Source organism: Scyliorhinus torazame, chromosome 21 (genome assembly GCF_047496885.1).
Source record: "Scyliorhinus torazame isolate Kashiwa2021f chromosome 21, sScyTor2.1, whole genome shotgun sequence".
Taxonomy (NCBI): domain Eukaryota; kingdom Metazoa; phylum Chordata; class Chondrichthyes; order Carcharhiniformes; family Scyliorhinidae; genus Scyliorhinus; species Scyliorhinus torazame.
In genome coordinates this window covers 127,473,949-127,497,817 of record NC_092727.1, presented here as the reverse complement: position 1 = coordinate 127,497,817, position 23,869 = coordinate 127,473,949, and the positions used below count along the sequence as shown (strand labels likewise).

Here is a 23,869-nt window from a genome sequence, read left to right as displayed (position 1 = left end):
CGTAAATGGGGTCAGAAAATTGCTTAATATGATCCCCAACAAGTGGAAACTTTGGGCAATGTTTTTTTCCCCAAAGTGTTGGCTTGGCATAAAGCGGTGTGTAGCTGCACTCTTCATAAACACTTTGGGGGGGGACAAGTGCTGGATCATAGAATGCCTGCAGTACAGAAGGAGGCAATTAGGCCCATCGAGTCTGCACCGACCCTCCAAAAGAGCACCCCACTCCCGGCCTGGTCCCTGGTGCTAACCAGTGTGCCACCCTCCTTTGGATGTATTGTTCCAAGTTGTCATTTTTTTGCAGGTTAATGTTGAATGTGTTCTAATATTTTGCTTTATTTTGTGCTACAGGGATATCATGTCTATTTACAAAGAACCACCACCGGGGATGTTTGTTGTCCCAGACCCACAAGATATGACTAAGGTGAGATGGAGACGTGTTACCTGGCACACACACCAGTATTAAATGTAGCATCCCAATAGCTAGCACATTAAAGGATTAATAACTGCGGATGCTGGAAATCTGAATTCTCAACAGAAAATGCTGGAAGTCTCTGCCTGGCAGCAACTGTGAAGAGAAACAAAGTTGATGTTTCAGTTCTGCAATCTGATATCAGAAATTGAAATATGAACAAATGCTGAGTGTTTCAGGCAATTTCTGAACAATATTAAAGCATTGGAATCGTTACTCCAATATATATTTATTTTAAATCAGTTGGCAAAAACCAGAGACAAAATTACACCATTTTATGTAGCGAGTTGTTATGATCCCGAATGCCTTGCCTCAAAGGGCAGTGGAAACAAATTCAGTAAGAATCTTCCTGATGGGAATTTGATGAAGAGCTTTTTTTATTTTATTTTTAAAAAAATTTAGAGTACTCAATTCATTTTTTCCAATTAAGCGGCAATTTAGCGTGGCCAATTCACCTCCCCTGCACATCTTTGGGTTGTGGGGGTGAAACCCACGCAAACACGGGGAGAATGTGCAAACTCCACACGGACAGTGACCCAGAGTCGGGATCGAACCTGGGACCTCGGCGCCGTGAGGCCTCAGTGCTAACCCACTGTGCCACCGTGCTGCCCCTATTTGATGAGTTGAAAGTAAAGCATTTGCAAGACTTTGGGAAAGGGCAGGCAAATGGGACTACTTTTCAAAAAGCTGTCACAGGCATGATAGGCTGTATGGCCACCTCCTGTGCTGTTTCGTTCTGTAATTCCATATCTATTGATAAAATTTGAACTGCACAATGTTCTCTGGTGTTGCATGCACTGAATTGAGGCATAGTGTGGTCTTCAAATGAAGCAAAGTTAGTGGAGACGGACCATTGGCCTCGGGTGCAGACGTATTTCACTCCACATTTGAAAGTTACGGTTAGGGCGGCACGGTGGCGCAATGGTTAACACTGCTGCCTCATGGTGCCGAGGACCTGGTGGGGAGGGGGAAGGCGGGGGGGGGGAGGGTGCAGGCGGGGTGGGGAGGGAGGGGGAAGGCGGGGTGGGGAGGGAGGGGGAAGGCGGGGTGGGGAGGGAGGGGGAAGGCGGGGTGGGGAGGGAGGGGGAAGGCGGGGTGGGGAGGGAGGGGGAAGGCGGGGTGGGGAGGGAGGGGGAAGGCGGGGTGGGGAGGGAGGGGGAAGGCGGGTGGGGAGGGAGGGGGATGGCGGGTGTAGGGAGAGAGGGGGAAGGTGGGGTGGGGAGGGAGGGGGAAGGGCGGGGTGGGGAGGGAGGTGGAAGGAGGGTGGGGGATGGAGGGTGTAGGGAGAGAGGGAGAAGGTGGAGCGGGGAGGGAGGGGGAAGGCGGGGTGAGGAAGGAGGGGAACGCGGGGAGGGAGGGGGAAGGTGGGGTGGGGAGGGAGGGGGAAGGGCGGGGTAGGGAGGGAGGGGGATGGCGGGTGGGGAGGGAGGGAGGGGGAAGGCGGGTATGGGGATGGAGGGGGAAGGCGGGTGTGGGGAGGGAGGGGGTTGGGTGTAGGGAGAGATAGGGATGGTGGGGTGGGGAGGGAGGGGGAAGGCGGGTGTTGGGAGAGAGGGGGAAGGTGGGGAGGGAGGGGGAAGGCGGGTATGGGGAGGGAGGGGGTTGGCGGGTGTAGGGAGAGATAGGGATGGTGGGGTGGGGAGGGAGGGGAAAGGCAGGGTGGGGAGGGAGGGGAAAGGCAGGGTGGGGAGGGAGGGGGATGGCGGGTGGGGAGGGAGGGGGATGGCGGGTGGGAGAGAGGGGGGTGGCGGGTCTAGGGAGCGAGGGGGATGGCGGGTGTAGGGGGAAGGTGGGGCGGGGAGTGAGGGGGATGGCGGGTGTAGGGAGAGAGGGGCGGGGAGAGGGGGAAGGCGGGGCGGGGAGAGGGGGAAGGCGGGGCGGGGGGGACTGTGGTGCTGGGAGGGGGGCGGGGGGAGAGGGAGATGGAGATGGAGGGAGGGGAAGGTGGGGAGAGGGAGGGGGGGAGGTGAAGAGGAGGATGGAGGGAGGGGTGGGGAGGGTGGTGAAGGCGGGGCGGGGAGGGTGGTGAAGGCGGGGCGGGGAGCGAGGGCAAGGTGGGGTGGGGTGTGAAGGTGGGGAGGGAGGTGGGGAGGGAGGGAGGGGAAGGTGGGGAGGGAGGGGAAGGCGGGGAGGGAGGGCAAGGTGGGGTGGGGAGGGGGGGAAGGCGGGGTGGGGAGAGAGGGTGATGGGTGGGAGAGAAGAGGGGGGGAAGTGGGCAGTGGAGTTTTCTGATCAGAGCTGCTGTTTTTGCCATTACAGATTCACGCACTAATTACCGGACCCTTCGATACACCTTATGAAGGAGGCTTTTTTCTTTTTCTCTTTCGCTGCCCTCCGGACTATCCCATCCACCCACCAAGAGTCAAGCTCATGACAACTGGAAACAACACTGTGCGATTTAACCCAAACTTTTACCGGAATGGCAAAGTGTGCCTCAGCATACTCGGGTATGCATTTTTAAAATCACATCTCAGAGTGGATCATGCTTTAAAATAATGGGTTGTAGGTAAATGACAGGCTCGGCCTGTAACCTGGTTAAATCCAAAGACCAAAATCAGTTATGGGATTCATGTTTCCCCTGCTACCCCCACCTTCTTCCCCTTATTTTGTCTTGTATTAGCAAATAACGTCTTGGCATTTCTAAGAAATGTGTCAGAGTCATATGAAGAGACCCTGCTGTTGACGAAGCTGTACAATTTCACAAGCACAAAGCAACAATTGGGTCTTCACACCAGTGGAGGTAAACATTTGTGCACTTTAATGAGTACAATTTAGTCCTCTTCAGGAACATCATGATGTGTGTATACAGGCGATGAAGTCTAGGCTAAATCTGCCTGGAACATCCATTCAAACTTGTGCTGGTGATCATGTGAAAGAGAATAACTACTTTAAGTAGCCCTATGTTTTGCACATACAAAGGGAATTAGGGTGATTGTTCATGTTGCGATGGTTTTGAGTCATCTGCTGAAATTTCTGCTGTATTTTAAGACTTTTTTTTTTAAAGCACCTGGACAGGGCCCGCCTGGAGTCCGGCCCAAAGCATCTCTTCTGTACTCATATCCATTCAGTCCCTTATGACTGAGAACCCATATCACAATGAGCCAGGTTTTGAACAGGTAAGCTGGAGTACCTTTTAATATGGGTAAATTCCTGAGATTTGCTTTTACATTTGTAACTTCGCCTTCAAAATTATTTTTAAATCCTAGTTGGAGAAGGGAATCGAAGGATCTGTTGATGAGGTTAGATGAAGTAAGGCGGGAGGATGTTTCTGTGGAGCATAAATCCGTTGGGCTGAATGGCCTTTTCCTGTTCTGTATGGAACCCTGATATCTTCACCGATTCTTCGTGATTTGCAAAGAGCTGGGATACGTAAAATGTGCTGCGATCAGGGCTATATACCTGGCAAACGGTTAAAATGTCCTGTCAATCCAACCTTCAGTATTAATCTGCAGTTTTGAAAAGTCCGGTGCTTCCCCTTGTGTCTGAGTCCATCCAGTGTGATACTGAACCAATTAGGACACAACAGGCCCTGGTTCCAGTCAGAACCTGTGCCAAATGCTTTCCCCTGACTCCCCCTTCAAGGAGTGTGCATGACCTTTGTGTGGCCAGGATTGAACTTGCTATGATGGTCATATCGTCTGTCAGCACTCACTGACCAGAAGATTGGTTGTGAGGCGGAGTGCAGAGAGGTTGCCATACCATTGGAACTCGACCCTTGGCATCAGCACCTTAACATCGGGGCAAATTATCAAGATATCAAAAAACAGGGGGCAGCACGTTGGCGCAGTGGCTAGCACTGCTGCCTCACGGCGCAGAGGTCCCAGGTTCGATCCCGGCTCTGGGTCACTGTCCGTGTGGAGTTTGCACATTCTCCCCGTGTTTGCGTGGGTTCCGCCCCCACAACCCAAAGATGTGCAGGTTAGGTGGATTGGCCACGCTAAATTGCCCCTGAATTGGAAAAAATGAATTGGGTACTTTAAATTTAAAAAAAAAGAAAAAAAAATATATCAAGAAACGGTTGACAGAATTGGATACTGCAAAGACTATGGACCCTGACAATATTCTGGCAGTAATACTGAAGAATTGTGCTCCAGAGCTTGCCGCACCCCTAGCCAAGCTGTTCCATACAGCTACAACACTGGCATCTACCCAGCAATGTGGAAAATTGCCCAGGTGTGTCCTGTACACACGAAACAGGAGAAATGCAACCCAGCATTACCACCCTATTGGTCTACTCTCCATCATCCGCAAAGTGATGGAAGGAGTCATCAACAGTGCTATCATGTGGCACTTACTCAGCATTAACCTGCTGACAGATGTTCAATTTGGGTTCTGCCAGGGTCAGTCAGCTCCTGACCTCATTACAGCCTTGGTTCAAACATGAACAAAACAGTTGAATGCCAGAAGTGAGGTAGCACAGTTGCTTCACAGCTCCAGGATCCCAGATTCGATTCCCAGCTTGGGTCACTGTGCGGAGTCTGCACGTTCTCCCTGTGTCTGCATGGGTTTCCTCCCACAGTACAAAGATGTGCTGGTTAGGTGGATTGGCCATTTTAAATTGCCCTCAGTGTCCAAAAAGGTTAGGTGGGGTTATTGGGTTACGGGGATAAAGGTGATAGGGTGGGGCTTAAGTGGAGTGCTCTTTCTAAGGGCCGGTACAGACTCGATGGGCCGAATGGCCTCCTGCACTGTAAAGTCTATGATTCCATGAGAGTAATTGCCCTTAACGTGAAGGCAGCATGTGACCGAGTGCGGCATCCAAGGAGCCCTAGCTGAACTGGAGTCAATGGGAATCTGGGGGAAAACTCCCCGCTGGTTGGAGTCATACCTGGCACCAAGGAAGATTGTTGTGGTGGTTTGAGGTCAATCATTTCAGCTCCAGGACATCACTACAGGAGTTCCTTGGGGTAATGTCCTAGGCCCAACCATCTTCAACTGTTTCATCAATGACCTCCTTTCCATCATAAGGTCAGAAGTGGGGATGTTTGCAGATGACTGCACAATGTTCAGCACCATTCGCAACAACTCAGATAGTGAAGCTTCATGTCCAAATGCACCAAGACCTGTATAATATCCAGGCTTGGGATGATAAGTGGCAAATACATTTGCACCGCACAAGTGCCAGGCAATGACCATCTCCTACAAGAGAGGATTTAACCACCGCCCCTTGACATTCAATGGCATTACCATCGTTGAATCCCCCACAATCAACATCCTGGAGGTTACCATTGATCAGAAACTGAACTGGACTAGCCATATTAATACTGTGGCTACCATGGCAGGACAAAGGCCAGGGGTCCTACGGCGAATAACTCACTCCCTGATCCCCCAAGGCCTGTTCACCATCTACAAGGCACAAGTCAGGAGTGTGATGGAATACTTGCCACTTGCCTGGATGAGTGCAGCTCCAACGACACTCAAGAAGCTCAACACCATCCAGGACAAAGCAGCCGCTTGATTGTTCCCCCTTCCACAAACATTCAAACCCTCCACCACTGACGAACAGAGGCAGCCGTGTGTACCATCTACAAGATGCACTGCAGCAACTCACGAAGGTTCCTGAGACAGCACCTTCCAAACCCATGACAACTACCATGGTCAAAGACGAGAGCAGTAGATACCTGGGAACCTCACCACCTGGAAGTTCCCCTCCAAGTCACTCACCACCTGACTTGGAAATATATCGGCCGCTCCTTCACTGCCGCTGGGGAAAAAGTCCTGTAACTCCCTCCCTAACAGCACTGTGGGTGTGTCTACTCCTCGGGGACTGCAATGGTTCAAGAAGGCAAGTCAAACCCCCCCCCCCCCCAACCTTCTGAAGGGCAACTAGGGATGGGCAATAAAGGCTGGCCCAACCAGTGATGCACACATCCTGTAAATTATTTTGTTTTAATTGGAGGGAAAGGGGATGCGCTGCGTGATACATACTTGCACGCCGTTTGTAAATTGCAAAATAAAACTTACTTATTTACTGTTTAGGAAAGGCATCCTGGAGACGGTAAAAACTACAATGAATGCATACGGCATGAATCTCTCAGAGTAGCTGTTTGTGACATGCTAGATGGCAAGTGTCTGTGTCCAGATGCTCTAAGGTAAATCACATATTGCTTAAGGGATGTAATTAGTAACTTTCCATCCACTGTTATATTGGATCTAGATTTGTCATGCATGTTCAACTCTGTGTAAAATGGGGCAGCACGGTGGCGCAGTGGTTAGCACTGCAGTCTCACGGCGCCGAGGTCCCAGGTCCGATCCCGGCTCTGGGTCACTGTCCGTGTGGAGTTTGCACATTCTCCCCGTGTTTGCGTGGGTTTCGCCCCCACGACCCAAAGGTGTGCAAGGTAGGTGGATTGGCCGCGCTAAATTGTCCCTTAATTGGGAAAAAATAATTGGGGGGGCAGTATGGTGGCGCAGTGGGTTGGTCCTGCTGCCTCACGGCGCCGAGGTCCCAGGTCCGATCCCGGCTCTGGGTCACTGTCCGTGTGGAGTTTGCACATTCTCCCCGTGTTTGCGTGGGTTTCGCCCACCAAGGTAGGTGGACTGGCCATGCTAAATTGCCTCTTAATTGGAAAAAAATGAATTGGGTACTCTAAAACATTTTTAAAAAAAGAAATAAATAATTGGGTACTCTAAATTTTTTTTAAAAACTGTGTAAAATGGAATTGGCCTGATAATCGATGTCCAAAATTGAGGCTTTTGATCAGACTCGGTAGGGAGAAGCCGTTTCCATTAGCAGAAGTCAGTAACAGAACACTGATTTAAGATAATTCGCATAAGCAAGAGGGGAATGCGAATTCTTTGTGCAACAAGTGGTTGTGATCTGGAATGCACTGCCTGAAAGGATTGTGGAAGCAGATTCAATGGTGTTTTTTCAAAGGGAGGTCCGGGGAGGGAGACTAATCGTTCAAAGAGGTAGCACTGGCACAATGGGCTGAATTGCCTTTTCTGTGCTGTATCATTCTATTATTTCAAATTACTAGCTCACTGTTGTGATATATTGACATTTTTCCACTGAAGCCTTTCAATTCTCTTATTACTTTCCAAAGAAATTGTTTACAGATTGTTATTTTGTGGGTGCAGGTGAAGGAGGGAGTACAGAATAATTGATTCAACACAGACACTTTTCCAGTGAATGTTGTGCAGATTGTCAGATGGACTTAAACCAGATACAGATGTAGCAGATATTCAGTTAATATGTGAAAATTATCAAAAAACAAAGCGATGCTTTGAAACTGATCTTTAACTAGCATTATAGTTTTTGATAGATAATAGAACAACTTGTAAAAAAAGGAGAACTTTGGCCTTGGCTTTCACTGCCACCAACTTCTCCCAGCTCTACATCACTCCACTCTTCCCGGGTGGCATGGTGGTTAGCATTGAGGAGCCGGGTTCGATCCCAGCCCCGGTCACTGTCTGGAGTTTGCACGTTCTCCCCGTGTCTGCATAGGTCTCGCCCCCTAAACCCAAAGATGTGCAGGGTAGGTGGATTGGCCATGCTAAACTTCCCCTTCATTGGAAAATTTAAAAAAAAATATTTTTAAAAAATCACTCCCCTCTTCCAACTTAAAATGAACTGCAAATTCTCCACCACCCCTTCCGATCAACCATTGAGCTTCCGCATTATGCAATCCCTTCCCTCCACCTTGCTACATAGGTTTCTTTGAAAGAATGACTTTTCAACAGTGTCTTGGTGACCTTCATGATCCTTCCCCCTCCTGTCGCTCAGTTCTGAAACCCAATTGTGAAGCACTTTGGTGGGTTAAAGGCATTTGATACATGTAATTAGATCTTTAGTTGTGTTTCCCACCCAGGCATCTGCCGAATCACATCTAAGTAAGCAAAGCCATATATCAAGAGTTCAGCCATCACAACTTTAGAGTTCCTACAATACAGAAGGAGGCCAATCGGCCCATAGAGTCTGCAGCGGCCCTCTGAAAGAGCACCCTGCCCAGGCCCAGTCCCCTGCTCCATGCCCCGTAACCCCACTGTATCTGGGATATTTGAGGTCCATGCTGAATAATGAAAGTTGATGGGTAACTCAGATTCTTGACTCTTACATGTGGAACAGCATTTGACATGGGAATGATGTCAAAAGTACTTTGAATTTTCTTAGATTTTGAGTTACTGGGCAGGAGGAAGCTGGTATTAGCCAGAGCAAAGAAGAAATGGAACATTCAAGCTTCTGGCTGCTAACTAGAAAAAGAAAGGGCAGCACGGTGGCACAGTGGGTTAGCCCTGCAGCCTCACGGCGCAGAGGTCCCAGGTTCGATCCCTGCTCTGGTCCACTGTTCTTGTGGAGTTTGAACATTCTCCCTGTGTTTGAGTGGGTTTCGCTCCCACAACCCAAAGGTGTGCAAGGTAGGTGGATTGGCCGCGCTAAATTGCCCCTTAATTGTAAAAAATGAATTGGGTACTCTAAATTTATTTTTTGTAAAATATAATATTGGAGATTTCAAGTCCATGATCAAAACTGTTAAAATTCTGCCTTGATTATTCAAAAGATTTGATACAAAGTCATTAGTCAATTACTGAAAATTTCTGTTAATAGTTTCTTTTTTTCATAGGGGTAGATTTGCAAATTAGCTAGAAGTCTGTAAATAAACAACCTGAAAGACACATTTTACTTCAGTAAAATATATTTTATTTCAATATGGATGCACCAACCTGAAATATTCATTAGTTAAACTACTGAATGATAATTATGTGATTTCCGTTCTCTCAGAAGTGTGATGGAGAAATCTTTCATGGAGTTCTATGATTTCTATGAACTGTCTTGTAAGGACCGGCTTCATCTGCAGGGACAGACCATGCAGGTACCATCATCATATTCTCCTTCTCCACTCGCTCTTGCTTACCACAAGTTGTCCCTAATCAGGTGTATCCCCTCTAACCCTTTCCAACTTAGCTCATTACCACTTCTGTCCTCTGCTGAATGATCCCTGACTTTGTAAATAGCTTTCATTCCACATACGCCATTCCTGCTGCCTTACATCAACCCTTAACTTTTATAACAGCCAAACTTTTACCATCCCTAATTCTTTTCCCCCTTCTAAGATTAATGGTTAATGGGTATATTTACTTAAGATTTACTCCTCAAAACAATGGGGTTATGTTAGATGTTCACATGTTTATTAAGCAAATAATAATAGTGGACAATTGAACTGGCACTTAATTTCAGCACTTAGACAAACCTTCCACCCATTCCGGTTCTGGACTCTCTCTACTTGCTTGGTCAGTCCTTCAAATTCTTGAATATGTTCTAACCCCCAGTTTTTTTTTTTTGTGTGATGAAACCACACGTTTCTGCAATACTTAATGCAATTTAGCATCTTGTCCCTTATTGGTAGCTTGGAGAGGAAATCCCGAACCAGCAGCATGCCCACAAAACCACTCTCTGCAAGTTCTGGCCTATTTACATTCTGGGTGCAGATTGACTTTAATAGTCACCTGAGGTGTACTCACCCTACTAAACTCCCCAGATGATTTTAATCTGGTTTTCTTTGCCTCGTATGAACAAGACAAGATAAAGAGAATGAGTTTTAACAAACTCTTTTTCCATAGTTCGGAACAATTCCCCTGCTTCTTTACACTAAACTTCTCATCCTTCGGCCTCTAAAGATGAAAATCGCTTATTGTCACAAGTAGGCTTCAAATGAAGTTACTCTGAAAAGCCTCTAGTCGCCATATTCTCGGCGCCTGTTCGGGGAGGCTGGTATGGGAATTGAAGCGTGCTGCTGGCCTGCCTTGGTCTGATTTAAAAGCCAGCTATTTAGCCCTGTGCTAAACTAGCCCCATATCTCATCTGATATTTCGGCCTTTCTAACAAAGGAGCCTTTTCTGCCTCTTCTGTGTTCTCCTGCTTTTGAAAAGGTTGATGTCATCTCTTCAACAGAAATTCTCAACTACTTATTGGAATGTCTTTGAATTTATAGTTCAAAACTGACCATTGCTTCTAGGTCAGAATTCATCAGTTCAGCAGTCACAGCATCTAAATTAACTCGTATTTCCTCAGATGGTAATATCACTACAGCGTACTCTGATCAATAGCAATATAACATTAGCAGACTTTAAGGCAACTGGCTTCACCGTTTCCTTACAAGATGTTGAAATGTATCATCACTCAGCTCTGTGCATGTCTCACATCGTTGCCTGTTCGTCAGTCTGAATTCTTGTCCTACTTATGGCACAAAACTCGCTACAAAACGACTTTACATTGCACTTATTGAGAATATTGGATGTCTCAAAGCACTTTAGTTAATCAAGTACATTTTGAAGTGTAGCCATTGTTGTAATGCAGTAAATGTGGCAACCAGTTTGTACACAAATCCACAAACCGCAATGTTATAATGACTAGATTACCTATTTTTGTGATGTTGTTAGAGGAATAAATATTTTCCAGTACACCGGGGAATAGATCCACTGCTCTCTTTTGAAATAGTGCTATGGGATCTTTTACATTCACCTGAACAGACAGGTGGGGCCTCGGTTTAACATCTCATCCAAAAGATGGCAGCTCAGTCAATGCAGTGTCGTCGGCCTTGATGTTTCTGCTCCAGCTCTGGAGTGCGACTTGAACTTGGAACTTTGTGACACAGATGCGAGTGCTGTCAACGTCAACGCTGCTTCCTTTTGTCAGGGAGACTGCAATGCATTATCCTCCTAGACTTCTCTGTGACTTTGGACATGATTAACTACTCCATCTTCAAACACCACCATCTTACCTAACCTAAGGTGTCTCTTGCAATCCAAATGACTGCTGCTTTTAGAGTACCCCAACGTTCCTTCTATTCCACATTTGCATGTTGTTCCTTTGCCATCTTATTCAAAAGCAGAGGGCCAGCTTCTGTCTGTCCACTGACAACACCAGATGCATTTCCCTGATACCGACATCTATTATTCTGCTGTCTGATTGCTTGTTCATCTTCAAATTTTGGATGAGGTGCTACCTTGATAGGGGCTCGTTTAGCACAGTGGGCGAAACAGCTGGCTTGTAATACAGAACAAGGCCAGCAGCGCGGGTTCAATTCCTGTACCGGCCTCCCCAAACAGGCGCCGGAATGTGGCGATTTGGGGCTTTTCACAGTAACTTCATTGAAGCCTACTTGTGACAATAAGCGATTATTATTATTATTACCTGCTGCTTAACATTAACAAGGTTAATGAAATTTGAGTAATGTATTTGAGTTCTGCTGGAAACTTTTCGCTATCTCCAATTCCATTCCTGTTTCTGATTGCTGATTGACTCTGAATCCAACATATTCTCCATGTCCTGTTTAACCTAAGCTTCAGATGCTCATATCTGATCCATTCTAAGACTACCATTTTCTTCCACAACTGGTAACACCACCCACCTCCATCCGTGCCCCTTCATTATCTTCAGTCTCAGATTTGCTAATGTTCACCTCACTGGCTCTGAAGAGCCTACAAATCATTTAAAATGCCAATGTCCACAGCTGTTCCTATGCCACAGCAAAAACATAAAATGCTGGAAATATCAGGAGGTTGGACATCACTTATGAGGGGCTGGTTTAGCTCACTGGGCTAAATCGTTGGCTTTTAAAGCAGACCAAGGCAGGCCAGCAGCACGGTTCAATTCCTGTACCAGCCTCCCGAACAGGCGCCTGAATGTGGCGACTAGGGGCTTTTCACAGTAACTTCATTGAAGCCTACTCGTGACAATAAGCGATTCATTATGGAGGCAGCCCCCTACAAAAAGAGATGACCTGAGTGATTCCAGCCTTTCCTCTTTTAGTTCTAGCAGTCCAGCAGACTTTTGCTTTCATCATCTGTCCACCATTTACAGGAGCGCGTTGGAATACTCGCCACTTGCCTGGATGAGTGCAGCTCCAACAACACAAGAAGCGTGACACCATCCAGGGCAAAGCCCACTTGATTGGCACCCCACCCATAAACATTCACCCCCTCCACCACCAATGCACAACAGCAACAGTGTACCATCTACAAAATGCACTGCAGCAACTCACCAAAGCCTCTTCGACAACATCTTCCAAGCCCAAGACCTCAACCATATAGAATAACAAGGGCAACAGACATATGGGAACACCACAAGACCCCCTCCCAAGCTACTCACCATCCTGACTTGGAACTATATCATTATTCCTTCACTATTGTTTGGTCAAAACCCTGGAACTATCTCCCTAACAGCAGCTTGGGTGTACCTACACCACATGGACTGGAGTAGATCAAGAAGGAAGTTTACTGCCACTGTCTCAAAGGACGATAAATGCTGACCTAACCAATGATGCCCATATTACATGAAAGAATTTGTAAAAAAACTTAAATCCTGCTTAGCAGCCACCTCTGTCCTATTTTTTGAAATTACATCCCTCCAAAACATTCAAATCCTTCCCTTCATTTGCAAATCCTTAAGGCCTTTTCTTCCCACCTGTCTAGCTTTCATCTCCTCTTGTCCTGTGTCCCAGCTCTCTCTCACTGTTCTGTCCATTCTGACTTGTATTCTATAAAATGTTAACAGCAGTGGTTAATTATGTATGTGTGTAATTATATAGTGATTATCATTTGAATAGCGCCTTTAAAATGCAGCAATAAAATGGAAACACTTGTGTTTATACAAATTAGATGCATAAAATTAAAGCTAAAGCTACTCATTCTGTTTTGGTAGAATAGAATTTTATCTGGTGATCACATTTGGGTGTGGTTTGAAATTGAGATCTACATTGTTAGAAGGGGAAAGAAAATCCAGGGATACTTTTTATTCAATGTATTAGATGGTGTAAGGAAAGTTAGTTTGAAAGAAATCGCTCTAAAATGCATGAGCATGTTGTTCTTCCTTTTACAGGATCCTTTTGGGGAGAGACGAGGTCATTTTGATTACCAGACCTTACTGAATCGCCTGCAGGCCATAAGACAGAGATTGAAAAAGAAAAATGAAGAGGAAGCAATAGAGCCAGACTCTGACAGCAGCTCTTCAGGAACCGAGCAAGACAGTCAAGGCACCTCCCACCCCTAGAATACGAACACTGGGACAGGCCATGTCTGTGATGGTGAGGATCCAAGGGAAGCTGGGCTGAAGCTCTTGCGTCCAGGAGCGAGACACCTCATGGTTTTGTACATAGACCAAAGATCTGGCATCTTTGTGGGCAGCCTGTTTTACTCAGCTTTTGCTTTGTAATGGTAGAAAGGAGAGAATTGGCTTGGGTAAGAGTCACATGATTATAATTTTTAAAACCATTTTAGCTCTCCAATCCACACACTCTTTTGCAGGGCATTGGTTTCACTGTAAAGTGTTGCTCTGTAATGCCCAGTATACCCCACAAGGTTTAGCCTTGTGACTCATCTACATCAGTATAACCACCTGTAGGAGACAGTGTGGACTTTTGAGTTTTTTTATACTGAGATACTCGTGAGAAGACCTCTGGAGACTATCTCTGGTGTAATGAGAATGTCCCAAGTATTCAAAGGTTGAGGAGTTGCAAGTTCAGTCATCTTGCACCAGCACCATGTTAGAGGGGAGCTCTGAGGCTGGTGTCTGTCAACTGTGTTTAAATGTTAACCTCAAAAACTACAGAATTAATTTACTCCACTTAAAGAAAACCTTTCTTGAGTATGTTGTCAGATCTGTTGCAAATGAATACATGCACCTGTTTTAAAAGGCCCTCTGATCTTGCTAACACAGACCAACACTCCTTTGTTAAATGCACAGCAAGTGATGCAACTTGAAAGAAAAACTGTTTACTAAAGGGTTGCTTTTTATAAGCGCCACATTAATGACATTTGATTGTAAAAGTTTAAATGTTCCCTAATAGACAAAAGGTCCTCTAATTTAACTCACTCAGATAAAACCTGCATTATTCATGTTTCTCATTAATGGAGAATTTCTGTAAAACTCACGAAGCACCCTGCAGTATCTATGGTACTGTATAGTTTTGTGTTTATGGTTAGTTCTCCTCGAGGATTACAAATTTTAAAAGAAAAAAATACTGTCTTATTATAACGTGTTTTATCGTGCTTCCCAACAATGCATAATGTTTAAAGGGCGATGTCTACTGTGGTATAGAACCGATCACCCACTTGGCATTTAGTGCAATTTGACATCTTTATTCCACACATTGGCAAATGTAGATGAATTTATCAGCGTGTTATAATCTCACGGGTTGTCTAATATTGGTTAACTGTACCAGGTAGCTGCAAATTATATGGGCCGGTAGCTTGTTCTGTGATCTGTTATTCATATTTGATAGTATGGGGAGAAGGGGCTATGGAGATTAAACTGGGAACCACGATAAAAATTCAACAAGAAATTTTGGTTACTGTTTTTTAAAAAATCTTGTCTCAAAGCCTTGCATGGCATGTCTTTAGGGTAGATGATCTCCTTTCACATCTCCCTAGGTCAGATTTGGAGGATGATTTGTGGTCAAACAAATGGTTCAGCAATATTTTTTTAAGTGACTTAAATCCTGAGGTGAATATGAATCTTTTTTCATAGTTTGGCCTACATGGTATATACCAATGAGATTTCACCACACCCCAACCCAACCAATGCCATTTTAGTTTTCCAGTGAGTTAGTTCCTAGTGTTACCCCCTCTCACTCAAATGCAGGTTCAAATAAAGTTCAAGAAATGGGACTGAAAATCTATCATTTTATTGCATCAGTAAAAGATCTCCATCAAATCCAGTCAGTGTTTTTCCATCCTGTTTGGCTCACTGTTGTCCATTCCAAATTTACTGGTTCGGTGAAATATGTAAACTTATATCTGCAAACACAGGAAAACTTTTAAAATAAGTTTCCAGTTTCTGTTGGGACAAATCCTGACATCACCATAAATAATTGTCTCCCCCAATTGAATAATTCTTAGAACTGTTCATAAAAATGTAATTCCTGTACTTCCTTCCTTTACAAAGCAGGGTGTTTTTTTTGTTAATTTGTCTCTCTTTCTTAACTTCTGTGCGTCTCCTATTTGTGATTCCTGGGAGAATCCTGATTTTGCTTTTGAGTGTCCAACTAAAAGGTGAAAGGCTCAACCATTCAGAGTTGCCCAACCTTTTTTGGCAAAATGTCAGCTGGTGGTGAAACAATTTGTTGGAATATCAGATGAGAAAGATGCTGGCCCCCTCAATTTGGGACATTATTGCTTTACTATGAAATCTGTCACAATATTTCCACTCATTCCCAATAAAGTTGTCCTTTGATTTTGCTTCTTTGCCCAAGATTTAGGGAAGGGAATAGCTATTTCTTTTTTTTAATGAATTTAGAGTACCAAATTATTTTTCTCCAACTAAGGGACAATGTAGTGTGGCCAATCCACCTACCCTGCACATCTTTGGGTTGTGGGGGTGAGACCCATGCAGACACGGGGAGAATGTGCAAACTCCACACTGAGAGTGACCCAGAGCCGGGACCAAACCCGGGTCCTCGCAGGCGTGAGACAGCAATGCTAACCACTGTACCACTGTGTCACCCTGGAAGGGAATAGCTTTTGCCACACCAGAACAGATACATTAATGAGTTTATTAAATTCATGTGAAAGTTCAGAAATTGATGAGGTCACCGACGACAATTAAATATGTGCCCACCCTCTTTTGTTAGTGATGTGAGTTCTTGTGTCCTCTCCATTGCAATGATAGTCTCCCAAACCTCATTCCAGTTCCTCTGATCTTGGTTCTGTGAGCTAATCGCTAGAAATGTAGGTTACCTGATGCCCCAGTACTATGATGCCGCACTTTATATTACTCCTGAGACACATCAACTATTGCTGTATTCCAAAGTCACAATGTTTATGCAGCAATTGATGCCGAGGTTTAACATGTGCAAAGGGACAAGCTCCAGGGAATTTTTTTGAAAAAAAAAATTTTTATTAAAGGTTTTCATAAAATATCAATAACAAAATGAGAAAGAAAAATAGAACCCACCAGGGTTAAGTACAAAACACAATCTAAAAAAGCAACCCCTCAAACCTCTTCTCTCTCCCCCCCCCCCCCCCCCCACCCCACCACCCCCATACATAAATAATAAATTAACATTAACACCCCGACTTAACAAAACAGGTGTATACACCCCCTCAGACCCTCCAGTGTAAATAACATAAACAAAAATACAGTAAACCCCCCCCCCCCCCATTGACCAATGTCTATCGTTCTGCCAGAAAGTCTAAGAACGGTTGCCACCGCCTAAAGAACCCTTGTACCGACCCTCTCAAGGCGAATTTCACCCTCTCCAATTTAATGAACCCTGCCATATCGCTGATCCAGGATTCCACGCTTGGGGGCCTCGCATCTTTCCACTGAAGGAGAATCCTTCGCCGGGCTACCAGGGACGCAAAGGCCAGAATTCCGGCCTCTTTCGCCTCCTGCACTTCCGGCTCCTCTGCCACCCCAAATATTGCGAGCCCCCAGCCCGGTTAGCTCCAGGGTACTTAAATAAGTATTCAACTGGACTACGATATGATAGGAGTCTCTTGGAGGCCAGAGTCTTCCCCATCAAACACTGTCATACAGCCACACTGCAGGTCAAGAGTTTGGGAAGCTTGTGTACCAAGTGGCTGCATCATGTCAAAAGAGGTACAGACGAGACGTGTTCATCCCATCACCTTATTTCTATTGATCCAATTTACAGTGAGTCCCGGCACCGTTCACTTCAGCTGATGCCATCCCTTCCATGTTACTGAACCTACACCTTCCATCTGAAATACTTATTTGAGCTTCAGGAAAAATATTTTTGTTTTCTTAACTGCTCAGAATATGTCCGGAGTAAAGCAGCTCCTAATTCAAACTGATAATGTAATGCCCTCTAATACCCTCTCAGTCAAGTAATCTTAAAAAAAAATGTTCAAATAATTCAGCCCATACCATTGACTAAGGAGGAATTTAAGATTAAGATTTCAAGTTATTTTATGTTTTAAATAACTATTACTCCTATTTCTGGAACCTTATTTTTGTCATTAACTAAAAAGATCTAACCCGTTGTACATAAGTTAGGGCAATGGGATTGTTACCCATCTCTAAATAATTTGCTGCTTAGTAATGCCAGATTCTATTAATGATGATTAACCCATTTGTTGCCATGTAGAAGTGATCCCATCGTTCACACACAAACCATGTGAAGACAGGAACGATTGTGCAATTCTGTACACTTAATTGTAAAGAGACAAGCCATAAATGTTTCCTTGTGTGCAAATAATCTAATCATCTGATTCACTGTCATGGAATCAAATAAACATTTAGTTTCAATATTTTGCATAATTAACCGCAAAGAAACCTCAAGTCATGGGGCAGAGTGGAGGTATGACTAAGTGTTCGGTGTTTAGCTCCTGGTCTGTGTGTTGATGTTATGAGCCATCTCTAGATATCTTGGGACCACACTGCAAAAGTGACCAATAGAGCTTCTTTAAAGTTAAATCTCAGCACAATATATTATTGGGAACAATTTGTGATAGTATTGCTGGGAGCTTATTGCAAAATTACACTTGCAAGTGTTTGCAACTTACAGTCCACTGCACAGTACTGAGAGGGTCCCTGGCCAGTGTGAATTGAACTGATCTCCATGCTGCAGTTGGTCTCAACACCCTGCCTGGGGCAGTGATTCTGATCCAGGATCAGTGTCCATTGACTCCTTCAGAGCATGTGTGATGTGAGCACATAGATTGGTTGCAGCCACAGTGTCCCAGACAAATGAAAGAAGATTTAACTGGGAATGGCACCTGGGAAATGTGCAAGAGCAAAGTGGAAATGTTCCCAGCAATATTTGATGTCCTACGGTTTTGGTTAAAATTTGCAATGACTTCTTATTCCTAAAGTATTGGCCAGAGTGCAATCACTGTAAATCTTTATGTTATTGTAGTGTACTAAACTATTGCTATTTGTTCTGTGAATGGAATGGTTAGGATACCATGGACTGGTTAGTGAGGGGCTGTTGAACTGTTTGGGAGTCAGTGGTTTTCTAAGATTTGTCATCTTTGATACTGATTGTGTGGACAGGTGGTGCAGGATGAGTGGGCCTTGGGGCATTGTGACTGTATGCACAGGAGCCAGCCCTGTTTCCAGTAGAAGAATATCGCCATACAGATTGGGCTTGTCGTTGGTCACAACCACAATTACCATTTTGGGTGGTAAAAAGAGAGGATGGTTAGCACTAAGATCACTCAGTCAAAATGGATGTGATGCGAGTCCTTTTAAGAGGTTACTCGAGGCAACATTACACTGATCTGCAACTCTTGACAGTCATCCCTAAACTTTTTTCTCAAAACAGTGCAAAGTATTTTTATGTTCTACGGGCCTCCAGAAACCCAGAAATGTAAACGTCTTTAGGTAATGAACAAAAAGAATCCTGGTTTGTCTAAAGTTTGGGGCAAGTGACTTGAAACTTGACATCAAGACTTAACATCACAATTATTTTTCACTTCAGCTGATATCTCTAATTAACCTAAAATGGTTTGATGAGCTGTCCTGTTCAGTTGAGTTGGTAAAAATGCCTGCCATTGTGAAACTAAGCCATATAGATCAGAGTTCCCCTAGGTCCAATTGGATTGTAGCAAGTTCGCTGATTCCAGTGCAACATTTGGGCTGCTATTGTTCTCCTCTGCATCCATGGGTGAAGTGTAGGAGAAATAATCCAACCACTCTTTGTTCCTGATCAGTATTCAGAAACCCTGCTAGAATAAGTGCACACTCGAGGGCAGGATGGTGGCGCAGTGGTTTGCACTGCTGCCTCACGGCGCTAAGGACCCGGGTTGGATTCCGGCCCCGGGTCACTGTCCATGTGGAGTTTGCACATTCTCCCCGTGTCTGTGTGGGCCTCACCCCCACAACCCAAAAAGATGTGCAGGGTAGGTAGATTGGCTACGCTAAATTGCCCCTTTTTGGGAAAAAATAATTGGGTACTCTAAATTAATAGAGCCTCAGCTACTTGACAAACATGCCTAGCAAGAATTTGGTGCTTTCAGGAAAGTTGGGAAATGGGGGAATAAGGTAAAGTTGGATAGGGGATTGTTTTGTGGAAATACCATGTCTGGTAAAGTATTTCTAAATTCCCTAAAATCGGAGATTATATCCGTTGTGCTTCTCGATTAATGTTAAATAGTACACTCCAATGGCAAAGACTCGTGTGAGGATTTGTGATAAATCTGATATACATTGAACAATGAATCACTTTCTGGTTGAGCGTTCTGATCCACACAGGTTAATGTTCCAAGACCAATTCCTCCATGATGAATTTCACCTCGTTTCCCAAGTGTTTGAGCTGGTGTCAGAACGCTTAGCCTCATGTGATATCTGTTAGGATGATGGCCAGAAATGCTGCAAAATGACTATCACAAAGAGACCTAAAGACTTGCATCATAACTTGTGTGTTTTATGATATATATAACATAGTTGCCATTCAGGCTCCTACCTCTACGCAGTAAAGATGGTCCAATAAAGGAAGGCAGGCATGTGATACCACTTTCAGTTCATAGTCTAGTTTATGCTGCACATATTCAAAAATTTGTTACAAAAAGCAGAATCTCTTTCACAGTTGGATCTCATTTGCAATGGAAATATTTCACTGAATCCAGAACAGTTCACCGATCAATGCAACTGCTCACTTAAAATCCAGAATTGGTGCTGGATTTTTTTCCCTATGTATTAAAGCAAGTGTTCTCTTGATTCAATCCTGTCACTTCAATGGAACAAATATATTTTAATATGATTGGTCACTTATAAGATTAATGTAGCATTTGACTCTGCCCATGGAATTCTGGTCATTTGCGGATTATTGCATTGCCATGAAAGGATGAGCTCCAATTTTCACTGATTTGTGATTAGTTTGAGGGTTGACCAATCATTTTTAGCAGTACTTTGTTGAACTGGAATATTATTGTACAATAACTATTGAACGGAGTAAGTAGGTCTGTTAACAAGTCGCATCCAGGGTACTGGTCAGTTGTATTTGTAACCAAAAGGCAAGAAGAGTATTGTCTGCTGCAGAAATGTAACATTTCCAAACAAGTTAATCAACATTGCATGAATTTGCTTAACCTTTGAAGCATGATCGCCAATCAAATGTGATGGAGTGGAAGAGAAAGTTTAAAAAATTCAACGGCAAAGCATTGGCCTATGGTATATTCATCAGGATAATGTTGAAACATACTGTTTGGAAGTTAATCAAGTGTTTATAGCATTCTGTGCCTCTTTCCAAAACAAGTGTTGAATTGCCGCAATTCAAGGAGCCACATCCTGTATTTCAGTCATCTCTGCTTTGCTTGTTCTGTTCATTTGAACTATGCATTTAATATAGATACTGGTGACAGACGTTTGTTTTATTTTTGAGTCTCACCTTAAACTGGCACACAACAGTTTCCAATTCCCACACCAGCCAAGACACCAAATAGTCAACACCTGTGATACCTACAAGGGGGAAGTTCCCAAGGCTGAAGAGACATCCAAAATAAAGCTGCTATGGAGCGACAAGGTATAGTCAACATCTTGTTTAAAAGGTTTAGTGAGCAGAGTTCCTGGGGAATTCCCCCCTTCTCTGCACCCCCACCACCAACACCCCTCCCCTCCACCCCAGGATAATTTTCATAGTCTTCCATTGGTATACTTTGATTTACCCCATTCTTTCCCTCTGATGTGGTCTTTCTGTTAAAACTCAGTTGCAGTGACTGAATATTGTCCAACATTTGTTATCTGGATAATCTCATGGCTAAATATGGGGTGATACTGGACCATCCAGAGCAGAATGTTCTTGATTCATTCCCTGGTTTAAGTGGAGCTGCTGGCAATTGGCCGTAGTACTCAGCTAGCCTTCCCATCACCGGTCATGCTCTAGTGCCACCTGTTGGCAAATTGCTTATCAGACAAAAAGAGGCAGTCTGGCACCAGTGACTCGCTCCGCCCTTGGCCAAACACACTGCCAACAGTTATTCCAAGAAGCTTAGGCAGCGAGCAATGACTATTTGCAGGAGATTCTGGGTAGGCCACTTGTGTTGGTGAAATTTATTGCCATAGTTTCTCATGTTGCCTTATAAAATAACCCACCTGGGCCAGATGGGCACTGGAGCATGTCTGGGTGTTTTGAGTACCAGATGTATTGCTGTGCTAGTTCTCATCTCCACTTGTCTCCTCTCCTGATAATGAACTCCCATACTTGATAATTCATTCACCAGCTTGTCATAGCATCCCTGAAGTGGCTACTGGATGTAATTTTCCTATTGGATTACTCACCGTAGGTTGCATACACATCTGTTATGAGCTCGTACTTCATGGAAGGTAAAGCACCAATGAATTACCAATGCCGTAATATTGGATAGACTGGGCTATGACACTGATTTAACAGATGCAACTGATTAAACACTGTCTAATTGGTTAACAACTAATATGCAAACTAGGAAAAAGCACTGATGTTTATATTGTTTCATATTGTATATAAGTGACAATTCAAATTTTTGGTGCAATAAAACTTGCTGATGACAGAAAATTTACTAAATTGCATGATTCTCACATTGCTTCACCAAGGAGTGGCCAGTGGGTTTGTTGTGATTTTTGCAGCACAGAAGGAAGCCATTTGGCCCATTACACCCGTGCCCGCTCTTTAAATGATGATCTTTATTAGTGTCACAAGTAGGCTTACATTAGCACTGCAGTGAAATTACTGTGAAAATCCCCATGTCGCCACATTCCGGCGCCTGTTCGGGTACACTGAGGGAGAATTCAGAATGTCCAATTCACTTAACAGCACGTCTTTCGGGACTTGTGGGAGGAAACCGGAGCACCCGGAGGAAACCCACGCAGACACGGGGTGAACATGCTGACTTTGCACAGACAGTGACCCAAGCTGGGAATCAAACCTGGGTCCCTGGCGTAGTGAAACAACTGTGCTACCATGCTGCCCAGAAGAGCTATCCCCCATTCCCATTTGCTCATAGCTCTGTAAACTTTTCATTTCAAGTATTTATCCAAATTTCCTTCTAAAAGTTACTATTGAATCTTTTTCTCTTGCCCTTTCAATGTAAATAAACTTCTCATCACCCCACCAATTATTTCACCATTATCTAAATCTGTATCCTCTGATTATTAAACCACCTGGCCAAGGAAAGTTCACCCCAATGTACTTTATCAAAACCCTTGTGCATTTCTATTACATCTCCACTGAACTCATCTCCTGGTTCAGAGATGATATTTGCTCTGATATCCCCTCAATTGGTATCTGCAAATGGCATTGAAGACTGGATGGCATATGTCACTCTTTTATAGATGCACCATAGAAAGCATCCCATCTGGCTGGGCAACTGCTCGGCCCAGGACCGCAAGAAACTTCAGAGAGTCGAGAACACTGTCCAGTCCATCACACGAACCTGCCTCCCATCCATTGACTCCATCTACACCTCCCACTGCCTGGGGAAAGCAGGCTGCATAATCAAAGGCCCCCTCCCACCCAGCTTACTCACTCTTCCAACTTCTTCCATCGGGCAGGAGATACAGAAGTCTGAGAACACGCTAACCGACTCAAAAACAGCTTCTTCCCCACAGTTACCAGACTCCTAAATGACCCTCTAATGGACTGACCTCATTAACACTACACCCTGTATGCTTCATCCGATGCCGGTGCTTATGTAGTTGCATTGTATACCTTGTGTTGCCCTATTATGTATTTTCTTTTATTCCCTTTTCTTCCCATGTACTTAATGATCTGTTGAGCTGCTCGCAGAAAAATACTTTTCACTGTACCTCGGTACACGTGACAATAACAAATCCAATCCACTCACGACTATTCACACGAGAGGAATGTCCTGTCTTCATTTGACACAAATACAGGTTCAGCATGAGTCAAGGACTGACACCTTGCAGAAAGAATTCGGACTGATTTTAATTTCTCCTCCCCCAGTAAAGCCCACAGAAATCGAGAGGGAACAAGACTATGGAGCAATTTGAAAGTTTAGGCAAGCAATTACTAGCTGCCTGTTTCCTCCCCTGACAGTAACATGGAAGCAAAGCTTAGTATCTAACAGCTGTTGGTTTCCAGTTTGCACAATGAACCACTACACTGGGTAGACTGTGATGACAGCGGAGTAACTGAGTCAAGTCAGGAACTGCCCTGGAGGCAGGAAGGAGATATTCAGCGGGTGACCGAACTCAGTCAGTTCAACTGCTTAGAATGACACTTTGAGTGATCAAAAGCCAGTTATGTGATTGCCAACTGCCTCAGGCCACAGGGCCATCTGATTAGCAGAGGGAAAGGAAAAACTTGATCCTCACTCACTATTGATCTGCATTTGGATTCAATCAGGACAAGAGCTGGCTTTCAGCAAGCTGCTGTTAATGAATCACAGGGAAATGTGTGCGCTGTGGGAAATGTGTGCGCTGTTGGAAACATTTTATTACTTTTTAAACACAGTGCAAAAAAAAAGAGATCTGCTTCATTACCCAGTTTGGTTTTCACAAAA

At 44.5% G+C, this 23,869-nt stretch overlaps 1 protein-coding gene across 1 annotated transcript; it reads left to right on the top strand.

Moving 5' to 3' along the window:
- The first annotated feature begins 322 nt into the window (after positions 1–322).
- ube2z (ubiquitin-conjugating enzyme E2Z) lies at positions 323–21,903 on the top strand. The gene is made up of 6 exons (XM_072487516.1): positions 323–421; positions 2,729–2,916; positions 3,474–3,585; positions 6,449–6,561; positions 9,192–9,282; positions 13,290–21,903. Exons 1-6 carry the CDS (start codon positions 356–358, stop codon positions 13,458–13,460), a joined length of 741 nt encoding a protein of 246 aa, XP_072343617.1. The 5' UTR covers positions 323–355; the 3' UTR covers positions 13,461–21,903.
- Positions 21,904–23,869: the final 1,966 nt, after the last annotated feature.